Raw genomic sequence first — 22154 nt, forward strand, 5'->3', positions numbered from 1 at the left:
GAGCCCATGTTTTGCTCGCGGTGACACTATTTAATCCGAAGGTGTGCGTGGAAAAAGTCCAGCGTCATAAAGGATGGAAGGAAGGAAAAAGTGGAGAAGGAAAAGCAGGGAGGTTAACCAGTTTAGCTCAACCGGTTTGCTACCCTATACATGGGAGCGGGATGGGAGGGGGATGAAAGGTGAGGAGAGAGAGAGAGAGAGAGAGAGACGTCATAAATCTGAAGAGATGTATGCCGAATCAGGTTTGGACGTACCCAGTTTTTACGAGCCCCTGTCTCGCTTTTCTGGTGGCAGCATTCTCGTCCCGAGTTTACGTCTCAGCTTGCGTCATGGTGAACCGTTCTCCGGCAAGGTTCACCCGGCCTGCAGACGCTGTGCCACATTTCAAAGTGTAGGCGCTGCTACACTTGAAAGCGTAGGCGCCTACACAGAATGGCGCAGTGCAACAGGAAGTGCAGTCCTGAAAATCGCCTAGTTGGGTAAGTTGCGCCCAAGAACGAACTGGAGCTCTCTATGCACATTCAGAGGTGGACAAAACGCTTGAATGATTGCCTGCGCGGAAAGCGGGCGTCTTCAGCACCTCCCTCATTCAAACTACTTGCTTATAAAACTTTACTCCGAACTGAACGAGAATATGCTTGTGCTATTTATGACAACCATCAGGTTGATATGATTAACAGCATTGAATCGGTTCAGAACCGAGCTGCGACATTCATTCTTTCTGGCTACTCGTATAATACAAGTGTTTGAGCCTTAAAATCCAGGTTGTGTCTTGCATCGCTCATCTCCCGCCGCAAAAGTGCTCGTCTCTTTTTCTCCCGCCATACGCATCCTAATGCTGTGTATCTATCACGCACCCATTCCACCACGTATTCACGCTCTTTTTTCTTCCACATTCCGTGAATGCAATACCCTTCCTTCTGACATCGCCCTCATCACTGACATTTCTCGTTTCAAAGCTGCCATCAAAGACCATCTTTCAAGTCACATTACCTAACCTGACAGGCCGTTTTTTTTTTCAATATGTACCCAAACCACATGTAATGTCCTGTTCAGGGACGTTTGAGGTAATGTAAATAAATAAATAAATAAATAAATAAATAAATAAATGAATAAATAAACGAAACAGAAAGATAGCGTACCCGCGGTACGTACCGTAGCTGTTGCGCCTCTGGGTCGCGCTTAGCAAGCGCGACAACGATAGTTTGATTCTTTCCGACCGCAGTTGCAGTTTACAATGTGCGTGCTGCACATATTTTCTGAGAATGTGCTTGTGTGTGTGTGTGTGTGAGAGAGAGAGAGAGAGGGAGAGAGACAGAGAGAGAGAGATACAGACATAGATAGATAGATAGATAGATAGATAGATAGATAGATAGATAGATAGATAGATAGATAGATAGATAGATAGATAGATAGATAGATAGAGCACAGAAAAGGCATTTCTGAGGAAGGGTGAGAGTAAAGTGAAAGGTACTGATATTAACCAAGTCAGTCGTAGTCAGCGTTAGTAGGTAACTTGTTTGTGGTCGTAAGCTAGGGGAGGATAGTAAAAAAAAGAGGGGGGACGGGGAGAGGAAAGAACGTGAACAATGGAAGAACATAAGAAGATGCCGTGTGATAGCGCCACGCAGGGAACTGTGTTTGCTGTCCATTCAGAGCATACCTGCCCCCCCCCCCCCCCCCCCTTCCCACTCTCGTTCTTTTATAGCGATCTGTAGCAACGCTTTAGTAGCTCTCCGTGCGGATGGCGTTCGGTGTCAGAGACGCAATATCTTTTGTTCTGTAAACGGCCCTTCGTCCTGCGGTAAGGTGTTAAGCCGAGCTAGTTGCTATCTTGACATGACAGCAAGCAGCTCAGACGTGGCACAGTACGAGGGCGCACCGCACGGGAACCGGTCAAGCGTCCGCGTCGTCCGATGGTGTTAGTGTACCCGTCCCGCACTTGAGTTGTTTACCGTCCTGTCAGGCCTGTCTTGCAATCGGCTTAGGACAGCACGGCGAGAAAGTCTTTGGTCGTCAAAGTTAAGGAACTGCGCATCTTAAGTAAACTCGTCGCAGAATTTGCACCAGGGGCTGTCTGTCACGCGGACCAGAGAAGAATGCGAGACTTCGCGGATCTGGCGTCCGACCACGAACGAAACATTTTAAGATGCGGCAAGAGTAGAGCGGCAACGATAAAGTGCGTGACGACAGTTCGTGAGAACTATACTGGGACGTCTCATACGCAAAGCCACCAACTGGCTGGGTCTATTCCTTGCGCATGCAAACATGCATATGCATTTGTCATGAGTGGACACTACAAAAGTCAATAGCGGACAGTGTTGAAGTAATTCGTACAGAAGAGTGCGCATTTCGGACTGGTTAGTTCATGATTACGAGCAGTAAATAGCGCTAAACAACAGGCCGAAGGTTGGTCTTGTTGTCTTGGTTGCCAGCGCTGTGGTCTGTGTCCCTCCCTTCGTTCTGTTGTTTAACGCTGTTTACTGCTCATAATTCGTACAAGTTTGTTGCTTTCAGAGATTGTAACAACGCTTTCGTCACTCTCTGCTGCGTCTGCTTGAAGCGGCCGGCATATTAATAATTATCCGCTTACGAGTACAAATTCACGGTCCCTAATTGACATCGTCACACTCCACTTCTTTTCCAGTTTGTTTCTTCACTGTAGCTCGTTAGACCCGTTCTCTTGGGATAGAGTGCAACACGACAGTGTCCTCCTGTCTAGCAGGCTTTTGTCGCCTTACAGTCGGTAGTGCCGCTGGATTCTTCAGTGCTCTCTCCGTAGATAAATTTAGACTAATTGCAACCAAGAGAACCAAGGACGAAGTTGAAAAGGTGTACTAGTTTGATAAATACGGGAACATAACCTTGCTCCGCGCAGAACGGGAGCTGGACCAGATTTGCTGAGATTCGTGTCGGATATTGCTTGACCTAAACGTAAGTAATGATCGGGAAGCAAAATAGCACCAACTTGCGGTGGACAGTAAGATCACATGAGAAACGTTGGCTTTAGAATATAGTTTCCGACAAAAAAACATTCTCCAGTTGCAGAAAGGTTCGATACGCACCACTGCTTCAGAAACAGCGTCTGCGAGGAACCAGTAGCAGAGTGTGCGCCAATAGGGAGTGGTAAAGTGTACATACAGTGAGATCCAGGCAACCGCTGCGCCTATCAATATTAAAAGACGAAAAGAAAGAATGCTGGAAAAGACGACAACAGCGTCGTTACTGTACTAAACATGAAATTTTATTTGCATTGTAAAGCTCACTCCTGTGCGGTGTCTCTGGTGGCCGCCGTAGTAACTACCACGCGTGGTGCGGCGATGCGTGGTCTGAGCTGCTTGAGGCACTAGTGGATCCAGAAGTGCGTGTGTGTGTGAGGGGGGGGGGGATGAGGGTTTGATGAAGCCCCCTCCCCTCCTTTGTATAATGTCCGCGCTTATTTCGCGCTAAAAAAATCAAGCAAACATCGCGCACCTCCCCCACCTCCCCCTGTCTACGCATGTAGCGCTTATCCTCGATCCCCCGTGAGCTGTGGTGTGTGCGAGCGCGCGCGGAATGCTCGACCGGTCGGAGCATGAATATTGACTCACCGGAAGAGGCACTAAACCACCGCTGTTCTAAGAAGGCTCGGTGTCATTCTCGGTGTCCGAGAACCCAGGTCCTGATACTGGCGCCCAACGAGGTATCTTAACTTTGCTTAAGCGACAAGCTGGTGCGAGGAAGAGATTCCTTCTTTTTCCCGCTGCTCTCATCGACCGAGCATCACGATCATGAAGATACAAGCAGGCACCCGTGCCAACTGACCAGAAGGCGGCTCACTCAGCGTGCAGTAGAGCCAAACATACAAAGCGCCACGCCACACCCCTCGTGCAGAGCGGGAGCGGGCGGCCATTCGTTTTTCTGTTTGTCGGGATGGCGAACTCCCGGGGGCGGGAAAGAGGCGGGGGACATCGTGTACCGCGATAAGGGCATCCCCGTGTTCCGGATGACCGTGCACTTCATCTTACTTCCGCCCTCACGGCCCCGGTTCCGCTCTGACTCCGAGGAAAGGTGCAGGGGGTGTGGCGTGCCAATGACTCCCACGAGCCGAGAACGGCCGTTCGCTCCCAAGGGTTTGCGTTTGCGGCTCAGGCCCTGCGCTGTATATAGCCACTGCCATTGCGGCACGTGGCGGATACGAGCTGCGCCAAACACTTCTCGCTATACGGTATAGTGGGGGACAGAACGAGACCATTTCCAGTTTTGCTTTTTATGCTTTTGTTCTTTACACTTGTTGTCATTGTGGTAGCTGCTCTTCTTTTCTTGCGGCGTTCCTGTGGGCATGAAGTACAAGAACACCGAAGTTCTTGTACGGATACATGAGCAGAACTGAAAAATCTAAACTTTTTTTTTGTCACAGATTCGAAACCACTTCGCGAGATACGAGATATTAGCAAGGCAATTATGGAGCGCATGTGCAGAGTAATAATATAAATGCCGGACTTGTAACAGGCGTAAGTAGCACCTATCTATGTACTATGTCAGAATACGGCGAACTACATGTAGAGAACAAACAAACAAACAAACAAACAAACAAACAAACAAACAAACAAACAAACGAACGAACGAACGAACGAACGAACGAACGAACGAACGAACGAACGAACGAACGAACGAGCGAACGAGCGAACGAGCGAACGCGCGAACGAGCGAGCGAACGAACGAACGAACGAACGAACGAACGAACGAACGAACGAACGAACGAACGAACGAACGAACGAACGAACGAACGAACGAACGAACGAACGAACGAACGAATGAATGAACGAATAACGTATAACCTGTCTGGTCTGCCTGCCGTTCGCGTATTAACGAAATAATTCACGTACTCCACTGAGCAAAAGTATACCGACCAGGGATTCTGCGACAAAGCCAATTTTCTTCTCCGCCGGCAAATGCAATTTGAAATTGAAGACTGCAGCGCAAACTTGGAATTGCAAATTTACCTGCGCAATCGTGAATTTCACTTCGCGCGTCTGAATTACGAATAGATCCGAGTTTTTTCGGCGACCCTGTGTCCTGCATACGTTAGCTCGCGGGTGCAAGTACGTTTGAACGTACGCACAAAAGAAGCAGTGAATTAACAAACCAATAAAGAAATAGGGATACTTTGTGAGCGACGCTCGCTGAAATCTATAGTATAGTGTAGTATAGTAGTAGAATTTCGCGGTACAACAAATAGCACAAAAGGTGACATCTGCAGTCCAACGCAGTACTTGCAGAATGCCTAATTAGGTGTTATTTTCATTTTATTGTTGCACGTTTCTCCGCTGGCATGATCCAGTGTTCAGCACAATGCGTTGGCGGGTTAGTTGGTTAGAATTCATGATTACTTTGTTTAGCGCAAAACAACGGACACAAGAAAGACGACAGGACAACGGACATGAGCGATCCATAACAACAGGCACAGGTTACCATTTGGCTCAACATTGTAAAATATGCAAGTGCAAAGCCATGTTTCGTTATACTACGGTTTTGAAAAAGAGCCGTGATACCACCGCCCGTGAGTTATCGGTAGCGTTCTTCATACAGTCATTGGGGTCAGAGTGCATTAGTGCGCCTTCTTTAACCTTGTACAGCGCTGAATATGGTTTCTTGGATTCTGTCGCATGAGTGCGCTCTTGTGATCGGATGTTGGTGGTTACTGCACATGGTGCTCACTGCGCATGTTCCTCTAGTTTCTGCTGTCTATAAAGGAGTGACGCAATAAAATGATGTCAATTGAAAGTATCGCCTTGTTCTGGGGAGGGGGGGGGGTCGTCTTTCTTGTGTCCGTTGTTTTGCGCTAAACAAAGTAATTATGCCCCAGTGTTCCACGATGGCTGAGCTTGATTTCCTTGTATGCATGAAAGTGATTGCCGATGATTTGCAGGACCTCGCATGTGCCGAGTGCAACAATCAGTATCATACAGGGAAGTGCTCGGCAGTTACGAAAACAAACTTAAAAGACCTCTCTAGTGGGGAACAACAACTGTGGGTGTGTCTGACTGGTGTGAATAGTGCATCGCGATTGATAGCAGGAAACGGTGACTGCGTAACCTAGAAGGCTAGAACAGCGGATGCATCGGCTAAACCGTCACTGACACATGTACTGGCTAAATTTGATGCTGTGCTGAGTCGACTAGATGAGTTAGAAAAGCGGCAAGACGCGCAGTTGGCAATGCTCGAGGCTTCCATCAAGGAAATGCTAGCGCGATTTACAGCAACTCAGCGTTTTGAGACAGCACTGGAATTACTTTAATATACGCACGACACTATTCTTCCAATGTTGGAGGAGCGTAAAAAGGAACCTAAAGAAACAGGCGAGAAAGTATAACTGAACTGGAAGCCGAGATTTTGGCTAAATCTGACCGGCTGTCGAATATGGAACAAGCAGTAGACGATCTTGAATGGTACGCACGAAGAAACAATTTAGAAATTGAGGGTGTCAAACACACTGATAACGAGGACTTAACGAAAGGTGGCCGAATTTATCGCAACGAAACTCAAACTTCCCATGCCAAGACATAACGATATTGAAGCCATGCACACAATCAAAGGCAAAGCTAACTCCGTCCCACCTGTTTTGGTGCAATCTCCAAGGTGGGAAATAATAGAGCGCTGGACTGAAAAGCGAAACAGAGTGAAAGGTGAAAAGTTATACTCAAGCGATAACTTAACTTCAAGAGTAAGGAGCTCCCATGGAGACAAATAATCGGGCGAAATATAAGCAATATAGCTTCATCTGTGCATGCAGTGGTAGAATACTTCTAAGGAAACGCGAAGGAATGTCAGCATTATGCACTGACAATGAACAAGGATGAAATAAAACGATCTGAAATGGATGACCAAGTACAATAAAGTGAACAGTGACTATCAAGAAAGACGAGCCAGTGTCAGATCTTTCCAGTAGCTTGTTAATTGAGCTCATCCATGTGAACGTGAGGAGTATGCGCAAACACTGGGACACGTTAAAATTCATCTGGCTATAAAGCATTGCCGTTACATGTTTTAACAGAAATCAAAATTTCAAAAGACGAATGCGCTCATTTTGCACTGCATGATGTTCAGTCATTCTTTTTGCGCAGCGAAAACAAAAGAGGTGGTGGCGTAGTGGTTTGCGTGAAAAGTGATTGACATTGTGAAAGAGTGTTTTTTATTTTAAGGATGTTCAAGTGGTTACAGTATTAATGACCAAGGTTAATCCGGAATTTACAGCGTGTGCTGTTCATAGGCCACCAAGCACTAACATAAATATATTTTTAGACTGGTTTAAACACTTCATCAAGCAGTATGCAGGCAAAAGTGAGCAGGTGATTTTAATATAGACATTTCTGCAACAAATAAGCCTGCAAGAGATGATTAACACTTTCGGCAATTCATGGACTCGAAAACAAAATGCAGAGTTATACGCGTGAGGAAATTATTGGTGGTCTTTTAATAAGGCCGTGTATAGACCATATCAGCATAAAAATGTGTAAACCTAATTCATTTGGCTGTGTCATTAAGGAAAAAGTATTGGATAACTATTTTGTCGATGTAGTAGTTTCAGGAGGTGCTGCTGTTTTAATTGGAAATAAGACCGCGGAGAAATATGTTCTGATTTTCTAATGAAGTCGATATACGTGTCAGAGCTTTTTAACTGGGATTCTCTAGCACAGCACAGCCACGTAAAGGCCTACAAACTGTTTTCAGAGGCCTTTTAGAGAGATTTACCCTTGCTCCCAAAAGAAGATAAAGTTTCAAAGGAGAAATAAGAGGATCCCGTGGATCGATAACAAAATAATGTAGCTTTGCTGTGTTAAAAGCAAACTGCTTAAAAAATGTCAAGATAAACCGGGAGACGCTCTTGCTAAATAATTCAGGCAAATGAGAAGCAACACGAAGACTGAAATAAGGCTATCTAGAAAGCGCTACCACACAAGCAAGTGTTTAGCTTGCAGTCGTAATACCGATAAAAGGTGGACTTTGGTTAACTCTATAATAGGGAGACATTCAAAGAATAGTTCTCCAGTCACCCGCTGTCCAGACAGCGAACGATTTTAACAACCACTCTTTTGGGTCAATAAACAACATCACAAATGGGCACATACCAGCAAATCTCCAAGTCAACATTACGTTCTCTAATGTTCATCCTGCTTTTCAGTGTACAGTTGATAAGCCGAATTGTGGAATACGATCCATGAACTTAGCAATATCTCCAGGTCTTAGTAAAATTAGGATGAGAGATGTAGCTGCCAATTTCGATGTGCTCAAATCAACAATGATTTACATCTTAAATGAAACATTAAAAACCGGCCTGATACAAGAAAACATGAGAGTTAGCATTGTGAGACGCCTTCTTAGACAAAATGATCCCGAAAGCTTTACGAGAATGACCGACCAATTTCACTTCTTTTGTCTCTGGCAGGCATGTTAGCAAAGAATAGTGCATGTTCATATGGCCTCATTGTATGAACAGCTTAGCCTTATTAACCTCGCATAGTTTGGTTTGCGCTCAGAGTAGGCCTGGTAGAAGATTTTAATGACCACATGTGTAACGATATCGATAAAAACAATGGTTATACTAGCAGAACGGGAAGGTGGCTGGACTATGATTGTCTATGTCTGCTTCTCGATTTCTTCTACTTTAAAGTTTGCTGGACTTCTCCTAGTATAACTATGTACCAACTAGCCCAACAAGCCACTCTCATGACAGAAACAATGGTGTATTGACTCTCTTCGTTGATATACAAAGAGCATTTGACACATTATATCATGAGCTGTTACTCTCACAACTAAGCAGCTGTGGTTCCTGAGACCCGTAATACTCATTTTTTAAAGAATCGTTTAACAGGCACACATCAACTTGTTCGTCTACCGGAATACTATAGCGCTTTGTCGTGCGTTAAATCAGGCGTGCCGCAAGGGTCGGTTTTTGTACTACTGTTGTTTAGTATTTCTGTGAACCATCTTGCTTGCTTACCATTAAAATAGAGAAAAATATTTATACGCTGATGACACGGATTTGGCTATATCGAGCGAAATGTTGGAAGAAGCCGCTCGAGTATTATAGTATGATTCGTCTAAACTACTTGATCTGTTCGTTGACTACAATATGTCTATGACTAAATCGAAGACTTACAATATGTTTTAAAAGCCTATATTAAGTAGTTGCAGATATTTTCCCTTTCTATGTCCACACCGGTAACTACTATGCATACGCATGTTGTTGTTATTATTATTATTATTATTATTATTATTATTATTATTATTATTATTATTATTATTATTTGTATTGAACACATACGCACAATTAACAGGAAAGGGAAAGCGAGGAGCAGGCTGGCAACTGCCACCGGAAGGGGCATAACGCCTGCCTACTCTTGAGAAAGGAGGTGACAGCAACACAGAAATGGAAGATGGGAAGGAGGGGAGGAAAGAGGAAAGGAAGAGCGACAGGACAAATCTAAAGAATAAAGTAGAACACACAGTACAGATGACACACAGTAGGGCCGGTCACTGAACGTCACGCTACTGCAGAATGTTGAATAAAATAGTTTCGACGCTACAAACGTGAACCTAAGTTAGTTAACTCTAGAAAAGCAAGTAGAGCGCGATAAGCATGATCCCGCTTAGACGCACAACCACTGGGGTACAAACATTCGTCGAGTGTCGTACACCGCAGGCCAAGGAGATGATAGTCTCTCACTAGCGACATGCGCTGCGCACTGAGAGCGGGACACTCAAATATAAGGTGCTGAAGTGTCTCGTAGCAGCCACAAGACGTACACAATGGACTTTCCACACGCCCTTGTCTGTATAAACGTTCGTGCACGTTCACGCAACCAACCCTCAGCTTGAGCAGTTGTGCTATAGCGCGACGAGGCAAGCCTCGACCACGAACACGGGGCGGGAACGTTCCATTCGCGACGCGCTGATCTGGATGCTGCTTGAGTAGGTGGCGACGAATCAGCAGATGAGCGTCATCAAGCTTGCACAAAATTTCTGGGCAGTCACAGTTGCGATGAGCGCAAGTTGAAGCGAGCTGATCAGCCTCTTCATTTCCGGCGATTCCCACGTGTGAAGGTATCCATTGAACAACGAGAGATACCCCACGTGATGTAATTTTGCTCCCAGAGTCAGTAATGCTGCGCACAAGTGGACAATCAATCTCACTGCGTTGTAACCTGCTAAAGGCAGCAGGGAAGTCCGTAAAGATGACAATCTCCGATGTAGTTAACTCCTCTTGCATGTATTTCAGTGCAACATTAATCGCTGCTAGCTCAGCAGTTGTTGACGAAGTTGGATGAGGTACTTGAAAAATACGCCGTACTTGAGTCGAAGGGCAGAAAAAATCTGCAGAGGCGCCTTGACCGTCGTTGTGCACAGATGCATCTGTGCATACTTGAGGATAATCTGGAAACTTTTCGAACATGTGAGACTGAGGCAATTGGAATATTGCCGAAACAGGCATATCCGACCTTTTGTGCATGTCAGGATTGTGAGATAAATGGGGAACACGTGTTTCGTGACATCTTTTGGAGGCGGAGGCGTAACTGAAGCAGCATGTTCAGAAATGTCAGTGATAGTCATAAACAATGCCGCCATTTTCCCCATGCGAGCTAACGGGCGGTGAATGAGACGATCAAGGAGCGAATGACCGTTCGATGCGCGGTGCAGACGCTCAATATGGCATAGAGCTCTCTGGTCTGCTTGCAGCCTCAAGGGTAATTGGTGCGATTCAGTGAATAGTGCAACAGATTGCGTCTCACGGGTTAATCCAAGCATTAGTCCAAGGGCAACGCGATGATCTCGTTCCAGTTGGGCCATCAAACTGGGTGGTATGTTCAGGACTGGCAACGCGTACATCATGCCTGAGAGTACAGATGACTGGCACACCTGGAAAGCCGTTGTTTGATTGCAACCAGCACCTCTAGCAGTCAAGGCGGCCACATATTTGAGGAGGGAGTGCGATTTGCGTGGTGCACATTTAACGACAGGACGCCAAGAGATGCGATCATCTATAATTAACCCCAAATAACGGTGCTGTCGCACCCAGTTTATATGCGTTTCGTCAAGGTACAGTCGGCTCATTGTTCGACAAGCGCGTTGTTTAGGGTGATATGCTATAACAGCACAAAATACCTGTGTCTACACTTGGACGACACGCGTTCATGGAGGGTCCACATTGAAGAGCTCGCAAGGCGTTTAAGTGCTGTGTGCGCTCATTTGTATGCCCCGAAAGCTTCGTGCGATACGAAAGTTCGTACAATGGTTTACAAATAGAGAGAGAGAGAGAGAGAGAGAGAGAGAGAGAGAGAGAGAGAGAGAGAGAGAGAGAGAGAGAGAGAGAGAGAGGGAAGGGCAGGGAGGTTTGGTTTACAAAGAACTTGACGAATCGATCACAAGACACGAAATAACAATTTACGGCTTTGCTTCTTCTAGTAGACTTAAGTTAATTAATCGCATCGTAAAATAGAGATGCCTCTAGTCTCTCTTATGACACTCTTGGTCACGGGGAGGAGGATGGCTCATTGAGCATGTACCAGTAGTACAGTTTGCATGTCGAGCAACAAGTTCTGTTCGACGCAATGTGTAAGAGTTGTGTTTCTACTAAATTACAAAAACTTCAACGCGAAATCGCGCCGCCTACGTCAGGTAGAAAGATATGTCGTAAACTATGGCAAGAAGACTAGTGCTTTCTACGTGCCGGCTAATTTTAATAATTTGAATGATAATAAAATTACAAGATCATTTAAAAAATAAAATAATTCTTAAGGTCATGAATGCATATGGGATGCCCAGATTTGTTAATCTTTTTCTTCAGGATTCTGTAAGCATGTACACAATGACGGAGTACATTGAGAAAACGGCTGCATACCATGTACATTTTTTGCATTTTGTTAACCATCGGAACCTGTGTTTGAGCAAACCTGATGGCGAAGCTATCTTTAAAGTCAATCTCTTCTTTTTGATTTTCCTTATAGTCATGGTAGATGCATTTCTTTTGAATAGCACAGTACCCATTCTTTCTTTTTATTATGTTCCAATATTATTTTATTTTTTAGCGTTTCATTATTTCGTAGTGCACATGTAGTAGTACTAGCTGCCGACTGCCCAGCCTCGCACACAAGCAATGTTGCTTGTGCGGGCCCGATATGTAACAGTAACGTGAATATACGTAATGAAGATTGTTGTTATTATTCTGCCATTTAAAAATCTGCTGAGCAACGAGCGAAACAGAACGAAGTGGTTTGAAGGAGGCGGTCCGTTTTGCGCTGGAATATTAGCGGCTAGACACTTTTCTTTCTGGACCGGTCGCGAGGTGGCCCTTTTGTTTTTCCCTCTCGCTCGGCGCGCCCTTTTGTACTCCGCATCCAGAAACGCCATCTCATCTTCCCGGAAGCCTTCCCTCGCTTGCAAACCTCATCCACGCAAGCACTTTTAATATGGTCCTGTTGCAAAGCACGCTTCTCGCTCCGCTGATTAGCACGCAGCCAGCGCAGGGGCAACCCGCTTGTACCGCGTACCTTTCTTTTCCCAGCGTCGTTAGACTTCCATTTCCTTTCTTTCTTTCTTTCTTTCTTTCTTTCTTTCTTTCTTTCTTTCTTTCTTTCTTTCTTTTATTTTTACTGTTCCTTTGCGGAGGCTGCGTGCTCGTGTTCGCAATTACGAGCACCGCTTCCGTCGCGGCGCACGGCAGTCCTCCCTCGAAACAGTAGGAGGCCGGCCTCAGCTAAGGGTCTCTTCCCCGCTCCAGTTTCATATTTTTTTTTTACGACGCAGTGAAATAAACAACCAAATAAAACAAATAAATACATAAACGCACGCGCTGCGCGTCTCAGCTTTCAAGTTGGGAACAAAGGGCGGGTGGGGGAGGGGGCGCCACAAGTTGTCGACTGCCCCCTTACGTTCCTCGTTTTTATTTCCCTCTCCCCTAGTTCACTTTGTTCTCTGCCTGCTTTTCCCCTTTCTACGCGCATGCGGGCGCCTCCATATTGTTCAACCCGCGGCGAGTTCGGGTTGCATCGAAGCATACTAGTTCATTCCACACTCCTTTTTATCTCCACGTCCACCCAACTCACTGTATGCTCAAGCGCGCGATGAGACTATGTACTCGTTGATTGACTCTTTCATGTTGGGGATTTGATCTTTTTTATGTCATTTTTTTTCTTCCACAATGCAGGACACGTGACCCAGGACATGTTCAATAAATGTGTACATTGTTCCTCTCGGTTCGCCTCGCACACACTTCTCGCGCCTGTCTTTGTCGTACCTTTTCAGCTGTTCGTTAGGAAATGTTTAATCGCGAAAAGATAAGCTCCGCAACAACCGTCCTTCACAAGTTTTAAGGAAACTGGCTGCGACGAGGCTCGGAAACATGAAAGTAAGTTTCCCCATAGGGTTCTGAGTCGCATTGTCTCTCTCTCACTCTTTATCTGTCAGTGGCTGCGTCGATAAAACGTGTATACACGTCAATGATTCCAAAGTATTAAATGAAAGAGAATATTCGAGGCTGAATTAATTTTGCTGGGCATAATTAGGAAGGGAAATCAGAGAAGAAAGTCTTGCGGGCGTAGTTGGCTCATTATTGAGGAGCGATACTTCTTGCGCGAGACCGAAGACAGGCAACACAAAGACAAGGAAGATGAAAGCTTGAGCGCAAATTGACAACAGCTTTATTGAATCGTAGGTCTTCATAAGTCACGCGATAATCGCGATATAACTGTATATTCTTTATTATTTACTATATAACGTATTGGTTCTTTCGCCCACCAGTACCGAGATTCGGTATATGAATCACCAGGATTCTTGCGAAATGCGTTGGCGGTAGTTTTATTTTAACAGAAAGCTTATGCACAACACCGATGTATTCCGTGGTGTGCATGTTTCAGGCTGAAAACTACCATAATGCGGTGATAATCACGAGAGAGAGAGAGAAATTTATTTACAGAAAGGCAGAGAGGTCGGCCTGAGCTATAACTTGCTCTGGCCTGCTACTCTACATGCACTGGGGAAAAGGAACGGGGAGGGAAAGGGCTGATGAATGATGATGGTATAAGGAAGAGATGCGTATATACAAATTCAGAGAGTTGTGGTATCTCTAAAGCAGTGCGTCCAGCCCAGTGACTCGGAGAAAAGCTATAGCGGCTCTTGTTACCAGGGCTGCGCTGTTTGCATTAGGCGAAGGACCTAAAAGAAGCTCGTCTGATAGCTGTCTCTCATGGATCTTTGCAATCGAAGAGACAAGTTGCTGTCGTTCTTGCGCGTACGCTGGACACACACAAAATATATGTTCAAATGTTTCTGGCACCTCACAGCATTCACAGTTTGGGCTAGTATCACTGGCACCTATCATATGTCTGTATAAAAGCTGGTGAATGCGACACCAAGGCGAATCCGGTGCACCATGCTCGTGTGGTTTCTTTTGAGCTTGTGAGGCATACGAAATTTAATTTCTAGGTCCCATTTGTGTAATCGCTTGTGTCGTCGATCTGGTTGGGTCCAGTGTTCCAAAGTAGAGTTGCGGTTTACGCGACGAAGTAGGGCGTTTGTGTGTGTTCGTGAGAACGGAATGCGTACTTCACATGCATTATCTAAAGCAGTTTGCGCTTCAGCGGCTGCCTGTTGGTTCTCGATCAGGCCACAGTGTGAGAGTATCCACTAAAAGGTGACATTGTGGCCATTTGTAGTTGCGTGGTCGAGACGCTCTGTAATTTCCACAGCCACGGAAAAATACGGGCCCCGTCTGAGGACAGAGTCAATTGTTTGAAGAGCTGGCTTGCAATCGCAGAATATTGTCCACGCGCGAGGAGGCTCCTCGGAGGGAAGTCAAAGTGTCTCCCGGATAGCAACAAGTTCTGCGGCAGTTGATCTTGAGCTATGGTCTAGTTTAAACCACCGAGCGATGATCATATGTGGAATGACGAAGGCTGCAGTGGAGGCATATGGTGTGACAGAGCCATCGGTATACACGTGTACAGCATCTCCGTACTTTGCAGAAATGCGCAATAGGGTGAGTTGCCTGAGGCCAATAGATGCGACGGATGACTTTTTAGTAATTCCAGGAATCTGCAATGTAACGACAGGTTTAGGCAGAACCCACGGGGGTATTCTCGGAATACAGGCGGGAGAAAATCTTGACGGCAAAATACTCTGATGGCGCGATATAGTCCTTGAAAAGCTGGAACCTGGGTGGGTGGCAGGGGGCGATGACAGAGGATGGTGCCTGTGTCGGGTCAACACGCGAAGGTACATTCGAAGAGGCTCGCAGAGCAAGTATACCCCAATAGGACAAGCACGAGCTTCCGCTATTGTTCCATTTATTGACGTGCATCGTGGGAGGCCTAAACATGTGCGCAATGCTTGAGCTTGAATGCTCTCCAGCGCGCGCGCACAGCTAAGTTCCATGCTTGAGAGCGCCGGAATGCTGTACCGTATATATACTACGAATAGTGCTTGGTACACTTGGAGTAATGACGACTCCGAGGGGCCCCATCTTGTTGCTGCCACGACGCGAAGGACGTGAACAAAACTCTTCAGCTTTGACTTCAGTGCGGCGACGTGTCTTGACCAAGATATTCCTCGATCTATGACTATGCCAAGGAATCTGTGGTGTGTAACTGTAGGTGTCGCTACTCCGTTAACGATTATTGGATACCTGGTCATTTGTTTTCGCGTGAATGTAATCACGGAACATTTTTCTGTTGAGAGTTGGAGGCCTTGACGCCGCAGATACTTAGCTGTGATTGTCACTGCACGTTGAAGCCTAGCACGCATTTGGGGACGGGTGGCTCCAGATGTCCATATGTGTATGTCGTCCGCATATGCGCTAATCTTCACCGTGCTAGGAAGTTCGAATGCAAGGCCAATCAATGCAACATTGAAAAGAGTTGGACTGAGGACTCCCCCTTGTGGAACACCTCGATGTATATGGTACTGTCCGGTGTCGCCATCACTTGTCGACATATACACCGTGCGGCCACTGAGGTAGCTAACAATCCATGCATATAGCCGGCCACCGACGTCTAAATCTTCCAGTGCATCAAGGATTGCATAATGGAGTACATTGTCATATGCACCCTTAATATCCAGAAAAACAGCTCCAACTAACCGACGGCGACTTCTTTCCTGTTCAACAGTGGAGACCAAGTCGATAACACCGTCAATGGCAGAACGGCCTCTTCTAAATCCGTGCATAAAATCAGGAACGCAATTATTGCTCTCTCGAAACCGTTCCAGCCTTGACAAGCCCATTCTATCCATTACTTTGCCACCGCAACTGGCTAAGGCGATCGGTCTGTAGGAGAAAAGCTCGTTAGGGCACTTCACCGCTTTAAGCAGCGCTACAACGCGACTGCATTTCCAACAATATGGAACATTTCCTGTCTCCGACGTCCTATTATAATAAGATAGAAGACGTTGTGATTCGGTGCCAAGATGGCATAGTGCAGCGTATGTGATTCCGTCTGGTCCTGGTGCCGATGAGCGTCGAGAAACCGAAATCGCAGCGTCAAGCTCTTGCATCGTAAACGATACTTCGAGTCGCTCATCAGCTGACGGGGGCGCGATGGCGACAAGGGATGAAGTCACTGCATTAGATGCGTCCACAATGAGTTTACAGTAGTCCTCTGCTACCTCCAATTCGGTCCGGTATTGATGTAAAGCCACCGCACGGAATGGGTGTCTTTGTTGTGGAGTTGCCTGAAGACTTCGTATGACCCACCAGATCTTAGATAGAGGCTGTCTTGGATCTAGGGATCCACAGAATGCCTTCCTACGTTGTCTGCCATGCTTCTCCAGATGTCGAAGAACATGTCGTTGACCTCGGCGACTGCTCGAAAGATCTGACGGTGACTTTGTTCTTCTGTATCGCCATTCCGCGCGGCGACGGATTGCACGAAGGGCCTCATATTGCATGTCTACCGATGATCTGTGCCTCGGTATGCTGAATTCTCTGGTTTTGTCCCGCAGGGTAGATGAAATGATGTCCTCTATTTCGGATAGATATGTCACACGCTGACAGACTGTTTCGACAGAGCTCTTAAATAAAGTCCAGTCTGTTTGACGAATGCAACGTGAGGCTGAACGGTGAAATCAGCTAAAGTGAACGTAAGTGGGGAGGTGGTCACTACCATGAGTCTCTAGATCCGTTGACCAGCATGCTGAAGACAGAAGGCTCCTTGCCACAAACGTTAGGTCTAGACAACTGCCGTAGGACGCGCCACGAATAAACGTAGGAGACCCGTCATTGAGCACATTTAGTCCCTGACTACACATGAAGTCGACCAAACATTTGCCACTAGAATTCATCGAAGTGCTACCCCACAGGGGTTGGTGCGCGTTAAAGTCTCCAATGACAATATGAGGACCTTGCGATGCTTGCAGCAGAGACATCAGGTGCGAGCAATCGATCCTTGCTCTTGGGTGGATGTATCCTCCAATCACTGTAACCGTGCGACATCTGTGTTTTATGGTAAGACATATGTGATCATTAGTGGTATGCGGTGGGACGTCATGTCTGAAATACACCAGATCGTGACGTATACAAACTAACGCTTTGCTCGAGGTTTGGTCGTTACGAGACCACATCTGGACATATCCAGAAATACGGAAAGAAGAATCCATATTAGGTTCACAGATAACAATAACTGGAAATTGGCACTTAAATACTCGCTGTCGGAAACAAGACAAACGACCCCGTAGACCTCGAGCATTCCATTGCATAACAAGCGATTGACGCGTCCGTTCTTCAAACATCATCGCCATACTTGCTTAGTGAAGAACCACTAGCAGTGGTTCCAACACTTCAAGTAGCTGCATGGTAGCCTTGGTAGCCGGGGTATTTAGGCCGGACAGAATCCTACGCATGGAGCCCATAAAATTTTTCAACATACTCGTGACGTCAATGTCATCCATCTTTTCATTTTCTTCAGTGCGTGTAGGAGCGGTGCATAAGGGCGTTTCCGCAGGCCTTAATGGTAACGAGGGCCACTGAGTCTCCGATGTGTTTGGGGCCGATGATGAGCCGCCTTGTACTTTCGCAGCATACAAAGGCTTTGAGGCACGTGCTTCTTCATACGTGAGACGAGGAGGGGATGGATGCTGCACTTGAGCTGTCGTTCCTCCTACGCGAGGAGGGCTGCGATACCGTTGATGTCGGTGTCGTGAACGGCGTCTGCGGTGGCGGATAGCCCTTGCCGCTTCTCTGTGCGTGGAATGATCTCTACCCATTTTCTTCAGAATACGCATTTCCTTCCTGATCTTTGGGCACTTTTTAGACGTTGCGTCGTGAGCACCAGAACAATTTGGACACTTCGCAGCAACGTTGCAATTGCTGTCTCTGTGAGGTCCACCACATCGTTTGCATGTTACTGCACCCTTGCAAACTGCGCTGACATGCCCAAGTTTCATACACTTGTGGCATTGTAAAAGCCTCGGCACGTAAGGACGTACCGGATGCCTCACATATCCAACCTTGACGTGTGTTGGCAAAGTTTGCGACTGGAACACTAATTTCACACATCGGGACCGTCCAAAACGGTGAAAGCTGAGCACAGGAGCCGACGATGATAGTAGTTTCGCCAGGTCGGTGTCTGTAATGTCAACGTCTACGTCGTAGATGACGCCTGTCGTTGCTTCCTTGCCGTATGAGGGGAATGCGCGAACAGGGATGCTTCCCAATTGAGTGACGTTTTTCAGTGTCTCCAGTACTATCGGTGTACTGACTTTCACCGAGAGGATGTTCTTTCGAGCGTTTATTCGTATTTCTTCTGCTTGACTATGGGCAGTTCGTTCAAAATATTCCGACAGGCTCTGCCTGCTCAGTGTGTTGAGGTTGTCTGTTGTCGTGGTTGGTACGTATGCAATAGTGTATGACTGCTTGCCACTTGCCTTTTTCGTCGCCTGGCGACTGGTCGGTGATGTTCTTCGTATCTTTCTCTTCAGACGCCGGCTTGACACCACGGTAAAATCGCTGTCCGAGCCCATATCGTCAGTAGAGGAGCCATCAGATGACTCAATCGGGACCATGCTGGGGTCGAAGCAGTCACTCACGTCACCGGCATAACGAACTGGCCGTTTAAGCAACCACCAGTTGCTTAAATAACTATGGGGTTTTACGAGCCGAAACAACTATCTGATTATGAGGCACGCCGCAGTGGCGGACTGCGGATTAAGTTGCCCCACCTGGGGTTTTTTAACGTGCACCTAAATCTAAGCACCACGGGTGCTCTTGCATTTCGCCCCCATAGAAATGCGGCCGTCGTGGCCAGGATTTGATCCCGTGACCTCGTGCATAGCACTCAACAGCATAGTCGCTAAGCAACTACGGCGGGTACCAGTTGCTTCCAGTTGGATGCTTGCATTCAGTGTTTGCCAGTGTTCGGGATCGTACAATTTCTGGATTATCGCTTACGGCTGGCGCTGATTAGCTGACAGAGGGAATGAATATTCGTACCTCCAATGAGGCGTCGCGTCGGAGGCCACAAACGATCGATCAGGATCAGTCGCGAATACAGCGCCTGTCAAGAGGCGGTGTTGCAACCATGTCACCCGTGGATTGCAGCCGCGGACCGCACGTAAAAAAAAAAACGCACACACAAAACCGTCACGCTTAACGAACTTTAGGAAATCGCCAGCCTGATGACTATCATGCTACCAGTGAGCACAAAAAAAACAAGAAAACAAAACTGAGTGATTTGTGCGCAGCAAGACTGCAATTTTGGGACGTAAAATCACTTTCTTTAATCAATTCCGCCTTCGCCTTCCTCAACCACTTACAGCACCGAGCTGAACTCAGCACTTGCTGGGCGCAAGACGCGAAATCAAAAAGATACACGAGAAAGTGCACGAAAGAGGCGCAATCAGCAAAATCAACAAAATCGGCAACACTTCCGATCCTTGTGGCCTCAGCTATTTATTTAGTCCCCTCCCTTTCTTTTGTAAACTTCCAGTAACCGTAGGAAAGCAGCCATGCGCAAAACAAAGTTTCATTTTGTCGCGCATTGTGTCGCAGCATCGATTTGTCAACTTACGACACTTTGCCTCGGACGATACGTCCGAATTTCGCAACGGAGTTCTCGCATCTAGGTACTGCTATTGATGCCCCCAGTGTCTTCAGCACTGCAGCGTGCCACAGAGAACGCTAAAGTGGTCCATATATGTGAGCGCATTAAAACAGTGGCAGTTATATGACTGGCCATTCCGACGTGCCGGTGTGTGGTGAGGCCCACCTCTCCTTGTTGACATGTCTGGCAGTTCTAGGCGCGATCGTAGGAATTGCGATCGGCGCAACTAACCCTGTAGTGCCTTCTGTTTCTCTTTTTTTTGCCCTTTCGTCGGCTTCTAGCAGAGCAAAGTTGGTCTCTTACCCTCCCTGCTTTCCTCCCTCAGCATTACATTCGGCGCCTTGTCAATCTTAGCACGGCTGTCGCAACCGTCGCAACCAATGTGTGCTCTTCTCGTTAGTGTGAACGATGGTTATGGCCACTGTTCGGGAAAGTTTCGACATATACGCGATGGCAGGGTGGGACATGGGCGCATCTGTCGGTGCTGTAGCACACCGGGCACGAGTTGCAGGTCTTGCGTCATCTCTCGCTTGTGAGACTACAAGAAAAAAAAAAGAATGAAAGAAATGAAATAAAAGCAGGCGAAACAGCTGAAAGCAGCTGAAAGCTGCAAGAACGTAGTTTCTTGAGGTGATACTTTGCTGCTCATGTGCACGTGAGCTGCCTTGTTGTTATTCGCTGTTCCTATTATGTAAGGAAAAAGTGCATAGCAGCCCCCAGGAGCGGTAAAATTACGACGGCTGTTGTTCTTCTCACGGTAACTGTAATTAGGAAGCCGAAGAAAAAAAAAAGGCAGCAGCAGAAGAAAAGTAGGCCGAGAAAAGGAGAGATGGACTCGGAGCTCCTAGACAAAACAAAGCAAACAAAATAGTGGGGAGAGCAACGGTATAATTTACAGAGATTTTTCGATCTGCGCTGCTCCCGCTCCTGTGGTACGTCTACGGGTAGTTCAGGCGTATAGACAATGTCAGACTTTGAGGACGTCACGTGGTACCTCAGGAGCGTGTACACGCTTTGCGTCTTTTTTCTGCTTACCTCCATTTCTCTATTTCTTGCTGTAAGCTCAGCGGCCATGGACGCTTAAGTATGACTACTAGAATAGTTAGTGATGGTTTTTCTAATACCTGCGTGACACGGGCGTTTTCGAAAAGTCTAAGTGAACTCGTTCTGTATTAAACTTTTCGAGCCTCTTCGAGAGCTCGCGATCGCAAGGAGCAGTGTCAACCATTCAAACGTGCTCGAAATCGATCACCTTACAGCGCTTGATTCGCGTCGACTCAAGAGTAACCGAAAGTGACCCCGCGGCAGGAATGTAAGAGAAGAATCACGTCAAGCTTAAAACAACTAACCAGAATGCAACAGGGTGTTTTTTGCAAACACATGCGAGTCCTGCAGAGTATGCGATCTCAATGTGCCGTGTATTTTCGTGCCCTCTTAGAGTGTTTGTGTAACGAGTTTCCCCCGCCCTTTTCTATTTGCTCCCAACCCGCCCTCCTCAAAACAGGCGTGGTGCTAAGCGAGCACATTCGGCATTTCGAGCCCTTATTTTTTAACCATCACTCCTTCCGGGACCAGCACCACCGAAGCAAACGGTCACCCAAGCTGGACATCCGCCTGGAGTTCGCCGCACACAATCGGTAAGCGATGCATAATCAAAATAATACCTGACGAAAGGAGAACATCTTATTCTATTCTCCTCAAACATTTTTACCGCACTGTTACCTTCCTTTAAATTTTGGGTCCTTTGGGCAGCCAGTCCATACTTATTCCAGCCAAGAACGTAACTGCGCGTGGATATATATGTATACATGGCGCAGCTGTTTTGTAATGTATGTATAGAGTGCGTAGCATATTACTTGCACCGAAGTGTTTTTTTTTTAATTGACACTTCGCAGACCAATGAGAGTAATGGCATACAGTACGCAGCGGTCTTGAGCAAGACAATACACTCTCCAATATTCAAGATCAGTTATGCGAATTGCTAAGTTCATCTAAGGCCGTAAGTTACGCTTGAGAAAATATATACAACATGTTCATAAACAGCCTGTTTGGCGGTTTTCTATGTTCTTTCTTTATTCTTAGTCG

General features: G+C 46.6%; 1 protein-coding gene across 1 annotated transcript in view; it reads left to right on the forward strand.

Moving 5' to 3' along the window:
* Window positions 1-22154, forward strand: part of LOC142583073 (disintegrin and metalloproteinase domain-containing protein 10-like) — a 179318-nt gene that overhangs the window by 111078 nt on the left and 46086 nt on the right. Inside the window, exon 3 of the mRNA XM_075693361.1 lies at window positions 21574-21706. Coding sequence (XP_075549476.1) covers window positions 21574-21706 — 133 coding nt within the window. The remainder of the gene's footprint in view (window positions 1-21573; window positions 21707-22154) is intronic.

The sequence above is a fragment of the Dermacentor variabilis genome, chromosome 5 (genome assembly GCF_050947875.1).
Source record: "Dermacentor variabilis isolate Ectoservices chromosome 5, ASM5094787v1, whole genome shotgun sequence".
In the NCBI taxonomy this organism is placed as follows: Eukaryota; Metazoa; Arthropoda; class Arachnida; order Ixodida; family Ixodidae; genus Dermacentor; species Dermacentor variabilis.